The sequence below is a fragment of the Phaethon aethereus genome (assembly GCF_964289735.1).
Source record: "Phaethon aethereus genome assembly, chromosome: 10".
Lineage (NCBI taxonomy): Eukaryota > Metazoa > Chordata > Aves > Phaethontiformes > Phaethontidae > Phaethon > Phaethon aethereus.
The window spans coordinates 9,664,166-9,682,133 of record NC_138586.1 but is presented as its reverse complement, the minus strand read 5'-3'; the positions used below and the strand labels follow the sequence as shown (position 1 = coordinate 9,682,133).

The following is a 17,968-nucleotide window of genomic DNA, read 5'->3' as shown; positions in this document are numbered from 1 at the left end:
GGGCGGCGGCCGCGCGGCTCCGCCAGATCCCGGCGCTGCTGCCGCGGCGGCTCCATGCCGCGGCTTCGGGCCGCCCCGGCTCCTCCCCTCGCGGTGTGCAGGGTGTGTGTGTGTGCGAGTGTGTGTGTGTGCGTGCGCCAGGGCCGCCGCCGCCGCCGTGCCTGCCTCTCCCAGCCAGGCAGCCAGCCGCGCCGCGCCGCGCTGCTGGCGGCGGCCGGAGCGGGCGGCGGCGGCGGCGCTCCGCGAGCCCCGGGCGGCTCCGCGCGGCCCCGCGGCGGCCGCCGCTCCCCGCGGCGCCGCTGCCCATGCCGGCCGGGCAGCCCTAGCCGCGCCGGCTCGGCTCGGCTCGCCTCGGCTCGGCGCGGGGCGGGGAGGGGGCACCACTTCTCTGAGTCTCCCCACCAGATCGTTATGGACCTATTCGACTTTTTCAGGGACTGGGACTTAGAGCAGCAGTGGTAGGTTTTTGGTTGTTTTTTTTGTTTGTTTGTTTTGTTTTGTTTTGGGTTTTTTCCTCCCTCTGCCTCTCCACCCCTCTCCTTCCAACAGCTGCCTCCTTCCTCTCCTCCCTGCTCGCTCCGCCGGTGCGTTAGCCTTTGTTGAGGGGCGAAGTGCCCGGTGCCCGCCGGGGAGCGGGTCCGCGCTGCGCCCGCGGGGAGCCGCGCCGGGGCAGCTGCCGCCGGGGCCGCCCGGCTCCCGCCGCGCTCCGCGGCCGCGCTGCCGGCCCCGGCTGGTGGCGAGCAGCTGGCGGTCCGCCGGCGGCGGGGGCGAAGTTGGCCGGAGAGGGAGGAGAGGCAGGGAGAGCGCTGAAATGTGCCGGGGTGCCGGCTGCAATAGCAACGGCAACAGCAGCCCCTCTGCCCGAGCAGGGGAGCGGTGTGGAGGGGCGATGTTTTCCCCGGGATCGCGGCTTTGCTAATGTGTTTACTGCTGTCAGTGACAATATTCCTTTCACGGGGAGAAAAGCAACCGTAGTTTTGCTGTGCGGCACAGTTCAACTGGAGCCCTGTCCAGTGTGGGGGTTTCTGTTGCTGTTTTTTACGGTTTCCTATTTTGGATGAAGCGTTATTGAAGTTAGTTTGGGAAGTGGGAAGATCAGTCCCCGTGATATTGTAACAGGTCTCTTTTTTTTTTCCCCCCTCTTTCCTCTCTGCCTCTTTCTTTCCTTTCTTTCTTTTTTTTTTTTTAAGAGTGGGAATTTAGGTTTATATTGCTCTGCAAATAGGTGCATATCTTGAAAAGATCGATGCATCTGTTTTGAGTGTATCGTAAACTTGTTACCAAAGTGAATGTTAAGGAATTTTCGGTGGGTGACAAGTAGCTGGGAAAGTTAGAATTTGGGTAGGTATTTAGTCACTTCCCTGGCTGGTTAATGAGATTATGCTTATTCTTTGACTGGTCTTATTGATTCTTTACTTCTCAATTTAGCAAATGTAATTCTTTAACTATGCAACTGTTTCACTAACGGTGAAATACAGTGGTTGGTTACTGCTTTGTTAAATGCTTTTAGGCTGGAGTGCAGTTTGCCAAGAAAGAAAGAGACTAAATACTGTATTTTGTGATCCTAATCTCTAAACGTCAACACAGATTATATGTGTGTATGCATGTGCATTTGGACCTCATGTTTTGCAGGGTGTTTACTTTACTTTGTTGATAATATAAAGGTATGTCTAGGAAAAAGATCATATATTTAGTTAATAACTATCATTTTGCCAAACACAGTCCAACAGCTATGGTTGCAAATCCAAGATAATCAGAAGCAAGTAGCTGTCACGTTCTATTTTACAGCAATTTGGAGTAAATCCTTGGAATTGTAAATTACACTGTATCAATATTAATCTGTAAGCAGGCATTTTGGATCATGTGCGTGTTTTATCAGCTCTGCATAAACCAGCGTATTACATCTTTTAATAACCATACTGTTGTTGTTTAAAAGTAATAATCACAATAAAATTAGTGCTCAATTAAATATTATGCTTCTACCACACTATCTTTACTCTGCTACACTAATTTATTTTGCAGACAACTGATAACCACCGTATTACTACTCAAATAATATTTGCATACAATTTGCCTAATTTATAGTGTGGGTAACATCATTAATCTAATAGAAGCTGTTACAACCCGATATGTGGGTGTAGTTCAAATACTAAACACATTATAGGTATTGAGTTTTAATGTTTGCTTAATAACTTAGTTTCATTTGACTATGGTTTTATGTGGATTTAGAGACATGCATCAGAAAGAAGGGAACTCTTGTGCCTCTGTTTTTCCATAAAATATGAACATATTGCCACTTGTTCTAGAAATTCCATTTGCTTGCTTTTGTACAGTGATATTTATTGGTTTTAGTGTTTTTAGGGTCCACGGGGAAAGAACATTTTTACTTTGATCGTTGCAAAGTGTTTGATACCTACACAAACTCTCTATATGGCATAGGTGTTCACACACAATTACTTATTGCAGAGATCAAGTTGGATTTAGCTTTTGATATACATTCTATTGTACATGTAAAGATTTCTGTCTCCGACAAGTGGTTGCTTAAGGAGAGATGAATTTAGCTCATCTATCCATAAATATGTGCATGTGTATATATGTAATATATGTTATACATGCATCATCTCTACACACACAGAAATAAGCATGCTCACCCATCAAGATTTATCAATTTTTGTCTGTGAATCCCATGTGGTATGGTTACTTCATAATATTTACAAATCAGTATATACAACATGATGTGTGAATTGCTGCTCCTTCTTATTTTGAAACTGTCCTCCTTCCTTCTGTTTGTAAGCTGGCCTTTGTAAAACGTGTTTCACAAGCATTTATAAGGCAATTAGAGACCCTTTTTCTGCATTCCTTGCAAACCCAAAACTTCTGCTAATCTGTGCTGCAATCGCCAAGAAGGCAAGCTCAGACCTACAGTGTGTGTGTAGGTGTTTGTATGTATTATCTGTATGCAAAGTACAACAGAAACATAGTTAGCCTGAGAAATACATATATAAAAAAATTTTATCGCTCAGGCAGAGATTTTTTTTTTTAATCTGATGAAAAGGTGTAAAGGCTTTTTATGTGTTGCCATTATAGCAGGAAATAAGTCTCAAAAAGTTTGAGGCTGGTGGCAAAAATACAGTTAATTTTTCCCCCCTCCAGCAGAGGTGCGTCTTGGTGTCACTTCTTGAAATGTATTTTGTCAAGAACTGTCAAAGTTACAGTGTGCGCTGCCACTACACATGTTCTTAAATCCTCGCCTGGCATTCCGGATGGTTAGTGGGAACTTTGTCTTGATACAAACTGCAGAATCAGCCTGTTATAGTCCCATATTAGGAGGGATCACAGTAGTATAAAAATGAGGTGTTTCATTGAACCTTCATCAAGAATGTGGTTGGGAGGGTAGCTGAGGGTTGGTGTGGGGTTTTTCGTTAACACTGGGGTCAAATGTGTAAAATAAGGCCACAAATATCCCAGTGGATCTTTTGCCAGACTTGACAAGCTGAAAAGAAACCCAAAACAATTTAAATGAATCTAAACTCTGTCTGAGGTGAAAGGGCCAAACCTAAAGTCTGCTCTGATTCCTGGATGAATAAGACATGTTCACCTGGGCTTGCAATTTCATATGAGCCATTCTATGAGGGAGAAAGGAAGGGAGATAGATATAATGAAAAGCTTGAATGCCTGTGTGCACCGAGGGGACTGCTTGCTGTTAAAAATCAAATTTCATCTTTTAAATCACTTTCCATGCTTGTCTGTGGTAACCAAGTAAATGAAATCTTGAAGTGTCCTGGGACCGTGTGGCTAGATTTGAACCTGCTTATGGAGTAAGGTGGTGCCATTAATCAGCAGCTGGGAAACAGCAAAACCCAACAAAAACCCGACCACTGCAGAATATATAGCTCCTCACTAACACAAAAAAGGCAGAGAGTTTCATGGCTCATGTTACATTTATTGTTGTTGGTATTAATATTTTTTTAAGTCCTCCAATCTTTAAAAAAAGTGGAAGTGGAGAAAATACTTAGCGGGAAAATGCACACTGAGGTCTGTAAAATAAAACCTGACAAAGGGAAATAAGATCAACAGGTAAGAGTGTCATTGTAGCTGTGTGGTTGTGGTGAGGAAGACTTCTCACTGCAGAGAAACAAGCCTCTCGGGTTTTTTCTTCTTCATATTACGTATCACAAGTAGCCTAATTACAGCAAAACCAGCAAACTGCCAGTTATACAGGAAGAGGCTTAAACTCACTAAAACTGTTATATAAATAGAAAGTTCAAAGGTCTGTTTGTGGCTGACAAAGCTGAGAACAGGCCATCTGTGGGCCAGGTTCCTCTCCTGTGTGAATGCAAAAACATACTGCACGCCACAGCAGCGTGTACACCCAACATAGTCCTCAATCTGGAGGGGGTAATCCTTCTCTTCAGACAAAGGTGAACTGTTTCAGTTCCATTTCCCCTCCTTCACCCACCTTCCCCCTTCCCTCTTTGCCTTGTGCCTCTGCAGAAGACCTTCTCAGTTACTGTTGTTTCACCAGGGTCTATGATAGCTCGCTAGATGAAAGGTCTTCTGAACATGGAAACAGTGTTGTGTTTCTGATGGGAATGTGTGAAATGGATTAAATAGGCACTTTGGGAATTAGATTGATTTTTATTTTTTATTTTCATTTTTTTAGGGGTGATGGTGAGAATATTAGTGTAGGAGAAAGTCACATTTTGAATGGATTTCTGTAAGTTTTTTCTCCTTTTTTCTCCTTAAGATACATTACAGCTGAATTGCAGTTACTTTTGGATTTGCGTTACAGATATCCCCAAGTAATTATTTGAAAACGTTTCCTTTTCAATTTGCTTTGAAAATGTAAATGGATAGATTGTGTGTCTGCTGGTGGGTGGGTGAGGGGGATTAGATGCTGTCAAAACAAGCAGCTGAGAAAGACCAAAAATAATCTTGGGCCAAAACCTGTACTTGAAGTACATCCTGATTCAGTAATTCTTCCCTGGGTGATATTGAACTCCGTGGAGTGTAAATCTTAAAAGAATTTGGCCATTTGCAAACATTAAGCTCACATCTATCCTATGAGGCAAAATTACAATCAGTTTAACAGCATTTGAATTGTTTTCCTAATGATTCATTCAAGAATTTAATGACTTTTAAAATATACAAGTTGGGATGGAGAGTAGATACTTCAGATACCGTTCAGCTATTCTGAAGCCAGGCGGAACTTCAGAGCTTTTAAGCACGTTGTACGTGAATGCCAATTATATTTTTGGGGTTTTTCTTTTTGAGTAAAAGATGGTGTTATGATGCAGGTCCTTCAGTCAATCAGAATTATTCCCTTTGTCTGTCCGACAAGACTATCACTGCAACCTGGAATTTGTGACATTCTGTAAGGTATTAAGTTAAATAAATATACTAAATGATCTCTGAAAAAAATAGGTGCACGCTGCTGGTCTTTTTCTGCTTCTTAGGACTGAGACTGCATGCTGCAGTGTAGTGGAAGGGGTGTTGCGATGCTTTTTGTGTTATGAGGCCCAAATTCTGTTTTTATTTGAGTCAAGCAAAATTCCCATCACACGAGATGGGATGCAATTGGCTCTCAGAAAAATCATGTGGGCCTTAATATAGCAGGGTGGATAGGCAGGTATGTAGTTTTAAGCACAAGAGCAGTCCTATTGAAACAACTCTGATTCCAAGTTAAGTCTTACTGAACTGGGTTCTCGATCACTCCCAAAATGTGCCGCATTTTTCACTAATGACTAAACCCCAGTTCTCTATGTATTTGGTAATGGAAACTGATGTTGTTTCTGACTGTATAGTACATATTCATTTGCCTGAAATCTATCAGCAGTTTTACATGATTGCACAAATAACTGGGCAGCCAGAAAGAATGCAAATATTAAATCTCATTAAAAAAAAAAAAGTCTAGAAGAATAGTAGGAAACATTTTATACACTGAACCTATGAAGTAGGTGGAAATAAGCATCTAAACAGATAGACCCCATCCTGTATTTCCCTGGTGCCTTTAGTTTGAGGTAGTGGAATTTCTTTGTGTAGAGAACTTGAGGGTTTGGGCTCCTGGATGCTTGTTAAATTTATATAATCAATAAATACCATAAAGTACCCATGTTTTCCTCCATCTTGGGCCTGAGCCAGTAGCCAGTGATGTCAATGGAGATGCTCCCAATTGACTTCAGAGAGTCCCGGATTTGACCCTGTTTTGGCCCAAAGGCAGACTTCATGAAATGTGGAGCAACTCTCCAATGACTGGGATCAGCAGGGCACTTTGCACACACCTAATACTATGCATGTGGAAAAACTCCACAGAGCCCAATTCTGAACCTGTCTAATTCAAATTTAGTGCTGCCTTTTGAGAAGAAAGAAAAGAAAAATACAGAGGAAAGCTTGAATCTTTTCTCGTGGTTGCAGTTAACAGAATAGATTTTATAAAGCCATGAAACATCTATTAACACTGAAAACTGAAACTGTGCCACAACTCTGGATTTTGCAATATTACAAATTCTTTCTTAAGCATTGAAAAAGAAGATAATAAATCCAGTAATATGTCAAGTTAGTATAACCTTCCAGACCACTCATAATACAATGTAGTCAGGAAGTCACAAGAGTGACTCAAAAAGACAGCTCTTTCACCCTTTTATTGTTGCTGAATGTTCTATATTGATGCTTTGTAATAAAAATATTTGTTTCAATTGTTCTAATAGCTTTGGTCAGAGGTCAGAACTTACCTTATTCCTGACTAATGGGCAACTGTAGAGATAAAAAATGAGAGGAAGGATGGCAACGTGTATGTCAGTAGCTTTTAAGCTCAATTTTGAATAACTTCTAATGATATAGTTGTTTGACCAAAGATTCTGACAAAGGGCATGTGATATTCAATGTGCAGTTGTGAGTGAAGATACTGGGGAATGAGCTGGGGGGTTTGTTTTCAAAAACTCTGTGCTGGAGCCTAGTCTCGCAGAAACTTGAAAAGAATTGCAAGTTGCTCCTTAATTTCAACAAGATTGCTGTTGAGTGCAGTCAGTACGATGGGCTTACACGGTTGGGCTCATAATGCTGAAAAAATAATATAGAACTAGAGATCTGAGGTAAGGGAATAAACCAAAACTTCCTGCAGTTAACTTCTCAGCTGTTACAAACTTTTATCAGGAAGAGGCTGTTTTTCAATTCGTACGTAGCAGATCTACACCGTAAATTATTATGACTGTTAAACAAAGGTCTAGTCAGTAGGCTCTTCTTCTGTAAAACTTTATATCACATTTTAATGACATTTCATGAATGTGTTTAAATTAAGCCACCGAGAGAAGAAAACTCTTAGTTGTGTAATTTCTTTTCTTTATGTGACCTCAGCAGTTCATCTGCGTCTTTTTACTGGAGATTATCGATGAATCCTTGTTCCAGATGATTTGAGATAGTGAGGTTTAAGGAGAGTTGGAGATGATATCATAACTGGAAGCTGATTTTCATTGTAGGTAATGTAGAGGATGGGGGGATGCCATTTGCTATGTACAGTGTGTAAGTCCTGTTCAGTGAGGAGCTGTAGTCAGCAATTCAGATTCCTGACTCAGATGCTGCATGGTGCTACCAGTAAGACATGAATAGCCCACTCAGAATTATATGTTTTTATAGAGGCAGGGTATTAACAACCAGCAAAGAAGAAAATGAGATAGAGCACCAAGTTAAAAATCACTCAGTTGTTGCTTTGACAAGTACTATAATAGCTATTTTTTTATTGCTGTGGGTGTACATGGTGGTGTGGAATAAGTAGATTCTGTAGCTCTACATTGCTTTCAGTGCCTGGGGCTCAAACCTGCAGATGTCTTACTACTGAGACTAGTGCTTTTCCTTATGGTACATTGCATAGACTGTTGTCAGGATTTGACCATAGTTTAAAAGTTTCCTTCTTGGTCATTCAAGTGTAGGCCCTTATGATAGGTGATGGTATCTGCATCCTACGAAGTGACAGACATCTAAAAGTATGATTGTGTAAAAAGAGCAGTGCTTGGTGGCTTGTGATTTGTGCTGAGAAGGTGGTCTCACAATGGAATATTTTTAATTTAAAATATTTTTAGTTCTGAGGGTAACAATCCATTATGTAGGTCTACTTGCTCTTTTTTTAACCTTTATCACTGGTTTAGGTCAAGATTTCACTTGTGAGGAAAAAAGCAAACAACTGTCAGTAGAGAAAGCAAATGCAAAGCTTTAAATATAAAATCAGGAAATATAAAATGTCATTAAGGTTGCCAGTTCCCATTTATTACAGTCTCATGTCATGAGAGCGACTAAGATCCTGCAGTAATATGGTGTTTAGGTGGGTCTGTTTCTATGCTGCTGTCTGTAGCCATATTTGAGAATATGTAGAATATATTTGAGAATGTGCTATTCAAGACTTGGAGAAATATATGCCTGTTGATTATGGACCTCTTTGTCTGCATAGAGGCCAGTGTGCGAGATGATTTCAGGGGGCTTAATTTCAGAAGGTTGCATACTTTTTAGGTCCCTGTCCTGAACTTTCAGGTGAGACACCCATAACTTGGGGTAGCTAATTCATGTATAAAAACTTCAGACGGCTCTTTTGAATGTGGGGGTGGTTTTTCTTCCAGTTTCTTTCCTGTAGAACAATGGAATGACATTCTTCCTGGTGTTTCCAATGAAGAATAATGATCAGGAATTATCTTCTCTGTCTACAAGTGTTTAAAAACTCATTAGTTAGGGTCCCTGAAAGAATTCCAATACAAGTCAGTGGGTGTGGTGAAGCTGATTGTAATGGGAAGCGGACTGGGCCCTGGGGCTGGTGGTCAGCAGGGAGGCAGAGCTGTAAAGAATACTGTGCATATGCTATAGTAAGCATTTTCATAGATCTCCTCTGTGGGAGAGGACAATGGCTTTGGAGCTTATATTTACTCAAAAAGCAGCCCTTTGATTTTCATGACTTTATGCTTCGTTGCACATTGGAAGGCCCATTTGTCTTCACCAAGCCTTTGAAGAGGGATAGGTGAAGGGATTGAGGCATTGGCCAATGGCTGGGGGTAGCAGTTGCTTGGAGAAGGAGCTAAGTTGCCTTGCTTTTTTTGGTAATACTTGGCAGAGTTGTCGTCCTTTTTGACTTTGCTAAATCAAGGTGCATATATATTTAGGAATAGAACATGGATTCTCTTACCAGCTCTGCCACTGGCTGCTTTACTGCCTTTGGAAAGCCACTTTGTGTCTGTCAAAGTCAGGTAATGATATTCACGTCTTTGGTGATTTGCCTTTTTTTGTGTTGTGTTTTGGTTTTTTTTTTTTTTGTTCAGGTGGAAAGCGTGAGAGAGAAGACCCAGCTGTGTAGTTACCTTTATCTGGTGGTTCTGTTCACTTTTTCATCTTCCTGGGGGTCAGCTGGGAGCTATTTTTGACCATCTCTAATCTGAACTTCACTCTAGCTGTATGCTTAGCTAGCTTGCTTGTACTGCATTACCTACAAGAGCAAACAGTGTTGATGCAAATTGTCTATGGCATAGCCTATGCGTTGAGATCCTGTGTTGGGTGCAACTTTTGTGCTGATGATATCAGACACATGTTTAGAAAAACGGGGTGATATTTCTGGCCACAGACCTTGAAGCAATGTTGAGTTATGTTTCTCTGCTTTACATCCTTTTGCAAAGTGAGAAGAATAACATTTCAGAATTTTACTGGTAGACGGAGGCATTTTGCAGAGAAGTCATTGTCATTACCCCTTCTTATACGTGGGGGAATGGAAAGAGAGGAGCAAAGTGACTTGCAGAAGGACTCGGCGTTGGTCAGGACTGCTGTCAGCTGAGTTCCAGTTCACTGCTTGCCCACTCTGATGGGTATATTTTCCTGTTCCACAGGGGTGTGATGAGGTTAAGTCCCTTAATGTTTATGAATGTTTATGGTGATAGAGCAAGACAGGAACCTAGGCAGATATATTACTAGGGAAAAGGCAAGCCCAAGTAAAGAGAAATGGTAGGATTTGAGCAGAGCGTATCTGCAAGAAAAGTTAATCAAAGCAGAGAAACACCTTCTGAAGGGCAGAATTTATGTACACTCTGCATATTTGATATAATTTACCCTGCTGTCATCTGGACAGTGAAGGCCATGGACCTTTTGGAGACAGAATGGTCTTGTTACTCCAGTTAGCAGACTTGTCACTTCCTGGATCTTATAGAACAGCTTTGTATATGCAGCTGTAGCTTAAGTAAACGCCATGTCTTGGACACTTCACTGAATAGCGCATCCACACTTTTTCAGAAGCATTGTTGCTCTTTGAGCCAGCTGCCTTTCTTTTTAGCAGACTGCTGCTTTGTTGGTTGACCCTGGGCACGGGTTTTCTTCACATATGTTATTAGACTGAGCATATTTTCTATTTATACCACTTGGGAATACAAATTATTGTGTTGTGTTTAGCAAGCACTAGGAAGAGTACATCTTTGTGACGTAAAGAAAATAAATAAATACAGAGACAAAATTTTATTTGAAGGTCCTTTCAAGGTTCAAGGGAAAATAGGCAGCAAAACCAGTTGATGGTCTTTATTTTTATGTCCCAGAAAAGCAGGAGGTACTTGCACATATGTGTTTTAATAGATTATCTTGGTGGAATTTGGTTCTGACATTAACAATGGGCTTTTGAAGAAGGGGATGAACTTTGATGAAATCCTGTGTATCATTTTAAGGCAATTAGGGAGATTATTAGTAGTGTACGTGCTTAGAAGTATTGTCTTTGTGGCTTTGATAGTTGTCTGTGGGCCAGTAAAGTTGTACTAGAGGGCTGAGCCAAAGGCCACTGCAGCCGGTTGAAGTTTTTCAATGATGTAGTAAACTCTGAAACATACTTAGCCAGAGCTGCCTTTGCTTTCTCACTCCATTTCTGGAGAAGATGACCTTTACCAACTCTGTGGTAGAGCTCCAGAAACGTTGTGCAATCTATTGCAATATTTTTGTTACTGCTCAGTCTTTCCTTCTCTCTTTAAACAGCCCTTGCCCAGACTGACTGTTCTTTAATGTGCGCATAGAGCGGTCACAGATAAGGGAACCTAATTAAAGAAGGTTTTGACATTTGTGTAGGAAAACACCTGTGTGGTCATTCAGAATCATACAGCCCCATCAGCAGGATTTGAACATGTTTGGATTGTAGACCATGACTAGGTGTTATCCTCCTCAGGATAATATATAATACACTTTCCTGTCACTTCACTCTGCCTGGTTCTTTCCCCATTACCCAAGACAAGCTGTTGTGTGAGAATTTTGCCTGGTAGACTGCTCATGAATCTTGCAGTACATGACATGCAGACATCTAACAAACATGACTGGAAACTGCATAAAGTACACAGACATAACACAGAAGTTATATGTTTGAAAACACATTAGGGCCCACAAATAACCTGATATCTAGAAGGATTTTTTTCTCCCATATATTCATAACAAGAGTATTCTGCCAGCTGCAGTTCAACCAGATCAGGGATACTTTAGATTTTGTAATGATTCTCACTTGTGTAAACTCACACAATCTGCCTGCAAATTCAACTTCAATGATAAAAGGTCTCATAAAAAAATTGAGGCAGGCTAGAATGTTTGGTTAAGATTTAATATCTTTCTGACTAATTGTAACGCAGTGTCAATATATGCTCTAATATCTGTGGAAAGAAAAGGAACATAAATGATACAGTTCCATTGTACTAGGTCTTCTGTAAACAATTAATGGTTAGGTGGATGTCTGAAGCAAGGGCGAGAGAATTGATAAACCTATTCCAAAGGACTTGAAGAGTTGAAGTGAATTCTAAATGTAGATGAGGAGCAAATGATGACAGCCAAGCCAGCATTACCTCCGTTGATTAATTTATAAGGATACTGGTCAATGATTTTAACCAACAGCTATGCATAGTAGAATCCTAATGGGATCTGTCTGTTAAGATTACATAAAGTAGAGCATTTGATTTATTTCATAGCTTTCCAACGCTCCACTTTAACTTCATACAAATAATGCATTAGTCACACTGGATAAAATGGCGTATTGAATAAAGTTGTGATTTTGTCTGCTTCTTATGATCTAATTTTTATAAAGGATTAAATCTGTTTTAGTAGTTTATTCATATCATAAAAGAGATTGTCGGTTGAATGAAATCTTTACATCTGCCACTTTCTATCTCATTAGAAAAGACAGTAACATAAAGTTCCTCATTTCCTCCCAGTCTGTTTTATCCCCTGGTGTGTCTGAGTGTGTATATCTTCTGTACATGTTTGTGTACTATAATGTCAGTGTGTTTTCAAAGTTGTGGTTAAGACTGCGTCACAACTTTGATGGGGGGTAATATGAGGGGCTATAAATGTTCTGGTAAAGAAAATACCCATCCAGGAACAAATGGCGGATGTGACAAGGGGTGACTGTCAAAAATCTGAAAATGATGGCTTTTAGCGGTGCGACCACGTGTGTATGTATTGCCAGATTCAGCAAGGTATTTAAGCACACACAGTACTGTACTGTGAGTATGCCAATGTCAGTGGGCACAAGTGCCTGCTTAATGATAAGTGCATGTTGACTTATGGCTTATTTAAGAGCGCGTGAAGGTTGGGCGTTCCTCTGAACTTAAATGTGAATTGTCAGTTGTGATCAAATTGTCCAACTGTCATTCATCTGTCATGGGTCCAGTGGTTTTTAAAACATTATCTTAATTCAAATGCATGGTTGTTGGTTTTAAGCTAAATATTTAATGCAAAATTACAAATTTAGGCATTTTTATTCGTTGTTGCCAGAATGTTGGCTTATTTTTTGTGTATTTTATTCCTTTCGTTTAAATTGTGTGTCATTGACAGGATGCTGCTGTTACAACTGGGAGTTGTTTTCAGGTAGACCTTTAAAGAGCTGCAGATAATATTTTTGTAGATGTTTTCTTATTTGTGTTTAAGGTTCTTGCCCTTTCTATTTAATCCCATTAGGTGTTTAGGGCCATACTTGGTCTTCTGAACATGAGGTTCTCTTGGTTTCTGGTGGTGAGCAGAGAGGTAGTATCCAGCTCTTTTAGTTGCCTTTTTAGTCAGAAAAGCAGATTCCGAGGATCTCGGTTCTCTCTTCTGAGGACTTGCTGAGGATGAAACTTCTTCATTCACATTTTCATTTGTTGATACATGTTGCAGTTTTACTGGCTCTGGCATTTCAATCTTGGCTCCTTTTCCCACATACTTTGAATCAGTAGGAGTATTTTGATGTAAAATGTGTAGTCAGCCTCTTCTGTAGAGCAGAAGCTACTTGCAAGCTTTGGTTGCAAACGCAGCGGGAGCAGCTGTAGCGCCTGGGTGGGCAGGAAGGCTTGTGCTAGGTCTGCCCGTGCAGAGGCCCTCGGGTTGCCGAACTGTTAATACAGGATTATGCCCATTTGACTCCCAGCGCAGGAATGGGCCTGTCTCTGACTCCATCAAGCTTCTTGAACGAGACTTTAAGAATCACATGTTGTTCATCAGCCCACTTTTAGGAGAAATGACAATGGGACGTAGCTCTTTGCTCCGCGCTGGCCGTTTTCTCTGCAGCAGTGGTGCATCCACTGACTGAGCTGTACAGTCACAGCTGAGTCATTTTTTGCTTAAATTGTGTTTCTTACTGAAATTGAGGAAAAAAACCCCTTTACTTGTCATGAAAGTGTTTTTGGTCGTGAGTACATTCCCCTGACGCAGAATGCTCCTCGAAAGGGCTGTATTGTTTGCTGAAGCGGAGATACACCCCCTGTTGTAGTTTTTGGGGCAAAATTCGGGGAGTATGCATACTGAGGGCAAGTAGTTTCCATCTGGCGTTACTTGAGCAAACAGTGCCCTCTTTCTCAGCTAAATTTAAGTATCCTCTGCAGCAGGTTTACCTGCATACATGAAGCGGCTCATACCTGGCTCTGGCAGCACTGGGGGAGGTAGGCATTGCAGGTGTCTTGGGAGCCAAGGGAGCCTTCCCACATCATCCTCCTCCCCAGCAAACCTGGCCTGTTGGAAGGGTCATCCTGGTGCTGCACGTGGCTGGAGCACACATCCATCACTGCTGTCGGAGAATGTCCTAACCTGGCACCTTCTGTATGCACGATGATTGAAATGGAAGTGTTTGTCAGCTTTCTCATATACGTAGTAGCATATTTTCAGGGATGGAAAGCTGATTACTTACGGTGCTAGTTGCTATTCAAGAACGTGAGCGGATGCTCGACCCACAGTTTTGTAATACACTGAGGACTAATGCAACCTTCCAGCGCTCGGTTAACAAATTATCCTGTGAGATGGTTACAGCAATAAGACACAGCATAAGTATTTAAATATGAAAGAGCAGTGCCACGCTGCTTATTTTCTGTGAGGAGTCCTGACTGTATCTTTGAATAAACGGACAACAGCCTTTTATGAGAGATTTTTGTTTTATTTCATTTGGCAGCTGTTTGTCTTAATAGGAATTCTTCAATTGTATTTATTGTATTTTGTGCTGGTAGGGGGGAGAGCCAAAGCAGAATCTGAGCAGTTTTTACTTGCTTTACTTGCGGACAATAAGAAAATATTGTTGTATTAATTACTGTTGTGCTTTATTGGCAAAAATAAAGAGATCCTATAATATGAAATTGCTGATATAAGAAAGGCTTTGATTTTCTCATTAGCACAGGATATTTTGCATCTGTTCTGGTTCACGAGTGCATTTGTCGACACTTAAATAATAATAATGACTCAGTAATGAATTAGAATAACAACAAATAGGCATATGAGTATGGAGGCAGTCAGGCACCCTCCGGTGTTTATCAGTAGGTTGGTTTTGGAGGTCTTGCAAAATGAGCTGTTCCCATATGCCCATTCAGATTTTCTTAGATCATTGCACAGCCCAGAGATTCATTCTGCTGCTGGCATTGCTGGGTTATATACAAGCACTTTCTTCATTGTGTGTCAGGAGTAAAGTGTTAACGTTCTCACTTGAAATGGAAAATTTATGTTTCTTTCACTTAGAAACATTTAAGTCTTCATTTTTCCTCTGTTCTATTTATTCTTCCCTTATTTTGTGAATAGAGTCTTAAGTATCTCATTGTTTTGAATTCGTGAAAATATCAGAGCTCTGGATTGTTCTGCCAGTCTTTCAAGTATGTTCTTAAAAATGTAGCCTGGAAACACCTTCACTACAGTTCAACTTGGTTTGTTTCAAATGTCCTGCTTCTATATTTACTATTAGAAAAACAGATAATGTTAAACTAATGTTAGCAGTCTGTCTTGAACATCCAAAAGTCTAGGAATCTAAGATAAAGGTTTAAATTCTGATTTGACTCTTAGTTTATAGCACTGTCTCACCTTGTATAAAGTCACTTGCCTACCTGTATAATATGCCAGACAGTACAATTTATGAATTTCATTTTTTTTCCAGGTCTTATTTAATGCTGAATAGTTAAGAACAGTAATAAGTGAAGAGAAGCACAATACTCCCTTTATTGTTAAAGCAGTGGCTAATTTAATCAAAGAATGTTAACTTTCAGCCTCATTCTCAAAATAATTTGGACTAATGATGAGGCTTATTGGTTCTGAGATTACACTGAGAAAAAAGGAAAATGCTTAGTTCAAGTTGGGGAAAAAGAATCAGCAATTATGCTTTGAGTTACTATTTTCTTAAAATACTCTTCTGCATTGTAAATTGTACCCTTATGACCCTGCAGCTCAAGAGAAAGCCACAAAAAAATTGTGTGTATAAACAATGATCTGGAATTTTACAACTCTGGTCAAAATACTTAATGTATGTTGGCATCTTAATGTCAGCTGACAGGCGAGAAGGCATCTTCTGTGTGAAGGGTCTAAATTGTACCTGCCATTTAATGCCATTAAAAGCCTACCTTAAAAAAAAAATACCAAAAAGTGGCCTTACTGATTGCTCCAAGTGATACTTGCTTTAAGAAGTCGGCATGTGTTAGTGTGCACTTTAACAATATCTGTGAAGCAAAGGAAAGCAAAGTGTATTTTTTTTTTACTTACTGATTAAAATTATTTTTTGGTCCAACAATCCTTAACTATAATGGCACAAACCTTACAACACATGCATGGTTAAAATAAAACAGCAAGGGAGGAATGAAAAAACCGAAAAAGAAAAACAAAACAAACCCCAACCTTCCCCTCCAACTAAAACAGTTTATCCCTGGATAAGCCAAAAGAAATTGGTAAAGCAAGTAGTTTATCAGCACATGACCTGTAAAGTACTTAAAGTGATCTGTGAATGGAAGCTACCCTAAGTCTGCTTCTTGTCACAATAATTTGTCTGGCTTAAGGGCAAAGTAAGTGGGTCTCCTTGGCAATACAAGAGCAAGTAGATCACCAGGTAAGATCAGATAGGAGTCTTTGGTGGTAACAACAGAACTACAACAAAACTCTTCTTTTGACACCATTTCTGCTGCTGTTACTGCTGTTAATAAGTGTGCTAATTAACATGAACCTGATAAGGCTTATATTAATTGACTGAACTAAGTGTAAATTCTGGTTAAATGGAGAGTAGTTTAGTAGACTGACAGGTGCTGGATTGCTTAGCTGCTGTGTTCAGAGTAAAGGCATGCTTCAAAACAAAATAAATATCTGTATTTTAACCCTTAGATTTTGGGGAGTCCTAAAATGTTTAGATTTGACTCCTAAAATAGAAAAACTTCAAGTTTTCAGAGTATCTTCTGCCTTTCTCCCCTGTCCTGTGATACTTTATGCAAGGGCAGTTAGTTCTTCCAGTTTTTGTGTTGCAGTAAAATCCCTGTGTAGTCATTTGTCACGTATTTGCATGGCACAGAGTAGTGTGGCCTAACTGTTTAGTCTCCAGACTCTATTGCAGTAGTAAATGTTGGATAATAAATAGCAAGAACAACCAATCTGATGGCTGTAGACTACATGTGGGGTTCCAGTTAGAGGGCACTCTGCGCTGGGCTTTTGGGCAGATCATCTCTCTCTACCTCACTCTACATATTTGTAAAATGGATACTGTAGTATGCACTTGGCTTTAGAGGTGATTTAGGGCATGCCTAGTAGTTGTGAAGACAATCTGAGGTCTTTAAAATATCTTTCATATGTCCAAGCAAAACAGTATCAGTATTAAAGCACTTTTCTTTTGCCTGGGAGGAGGGCATTTCCTGACTTACAGAAGTGTTTAGATGCTCAGTATTATAAGTGTAGACATGCTAATGGACGTGGAAGAAACAAACATGATACCTCTGGTGGTAAATGTCACACACATTCTTTGGGAATGCTGGAATATTCATAGTATGTTTTATGTATTCCATAATTAGACATCACCATTAGTGCACACAACCTCTTCATTTTAATTGTCAGGAGAGCCCTCACACAATAACACATGCTGCAGCACGCTGCAAAAGCAGTCGGCATTTGTCATTTCTCAGCTACATTTATTACTTTTTAAAGTGTTTTAATTCTTTTCCCCCTTCTCCCTCCAGTAAATGTAATGTTCATGTGTAAGGCAGACAGCTCTGGAAACTGGTGTCCTCTGCCTCTCTAATCAATGAGGTTCTTCCTCTGTGCTCAGGTCTGGCCGCTTCCAGAAGAAAGGGGGGTGTTTCAGCCCCCCTTGTTGCTCTACTTGATGCTCACTGTAATCTGAATGATGCTTGCTAGGGACCGACTTTGTATTCATTCTTGCTATATAATACTCTCCCTCGGAAAGCACTCCCAAAGCAGTCTCCCACCAACGCAACAAAAGGCAAAGCTATCGTGAGGCTTGTGCAGAGTTTCAGGACTCCGTAATCTCACTGTGAGTGGAGCTGGAGTGGTACCTCAGAGTTCGTTTTGATGCATGTGGGATAAAAATAGCTGTGTTCTTTCTGCCCTGTGCGTGCCACCTGTTCCAGTGGAAAGAGGAAGCCTTAGTTGCTTGTAATGGTCACAGAACTAGCTGCATTTTACTGAGACATACAGGTGCAAATAACCCCCTATTCTAAAATCTATAAGGTGATAAATTGGCTGTTGAGAAATTAGAATGCAGCTGGACTCA

At 40.7% G+C, this 17,968-nt stretch overlaps 1 protein-coding gene across 1 annotated transcript in view; it reads left to right on the top strand.

Moving 5' to 3' along the window:
* Positions 1–236: 236 nt before the first annotated feature.
* AFF2 (ALF transcription elongation factor 2) overlaps positions 237–17,968 on the top strand; it is a gene marked incomplete at its 3' end in the record, with an annotated part of 338,544 nt that continues 320,812 nt past the window's right edge. The window contains exon 1 of the mRNA XM_082004365.1: positions 237–458. Coding sequence (XP_081860491.1) covers positions 412–458 — 47 coding nt within the window. The 5' untranslated portion in view covers positions 237–411. The remainder of the gene's footprint in view (positions 459–17,968) is intronic.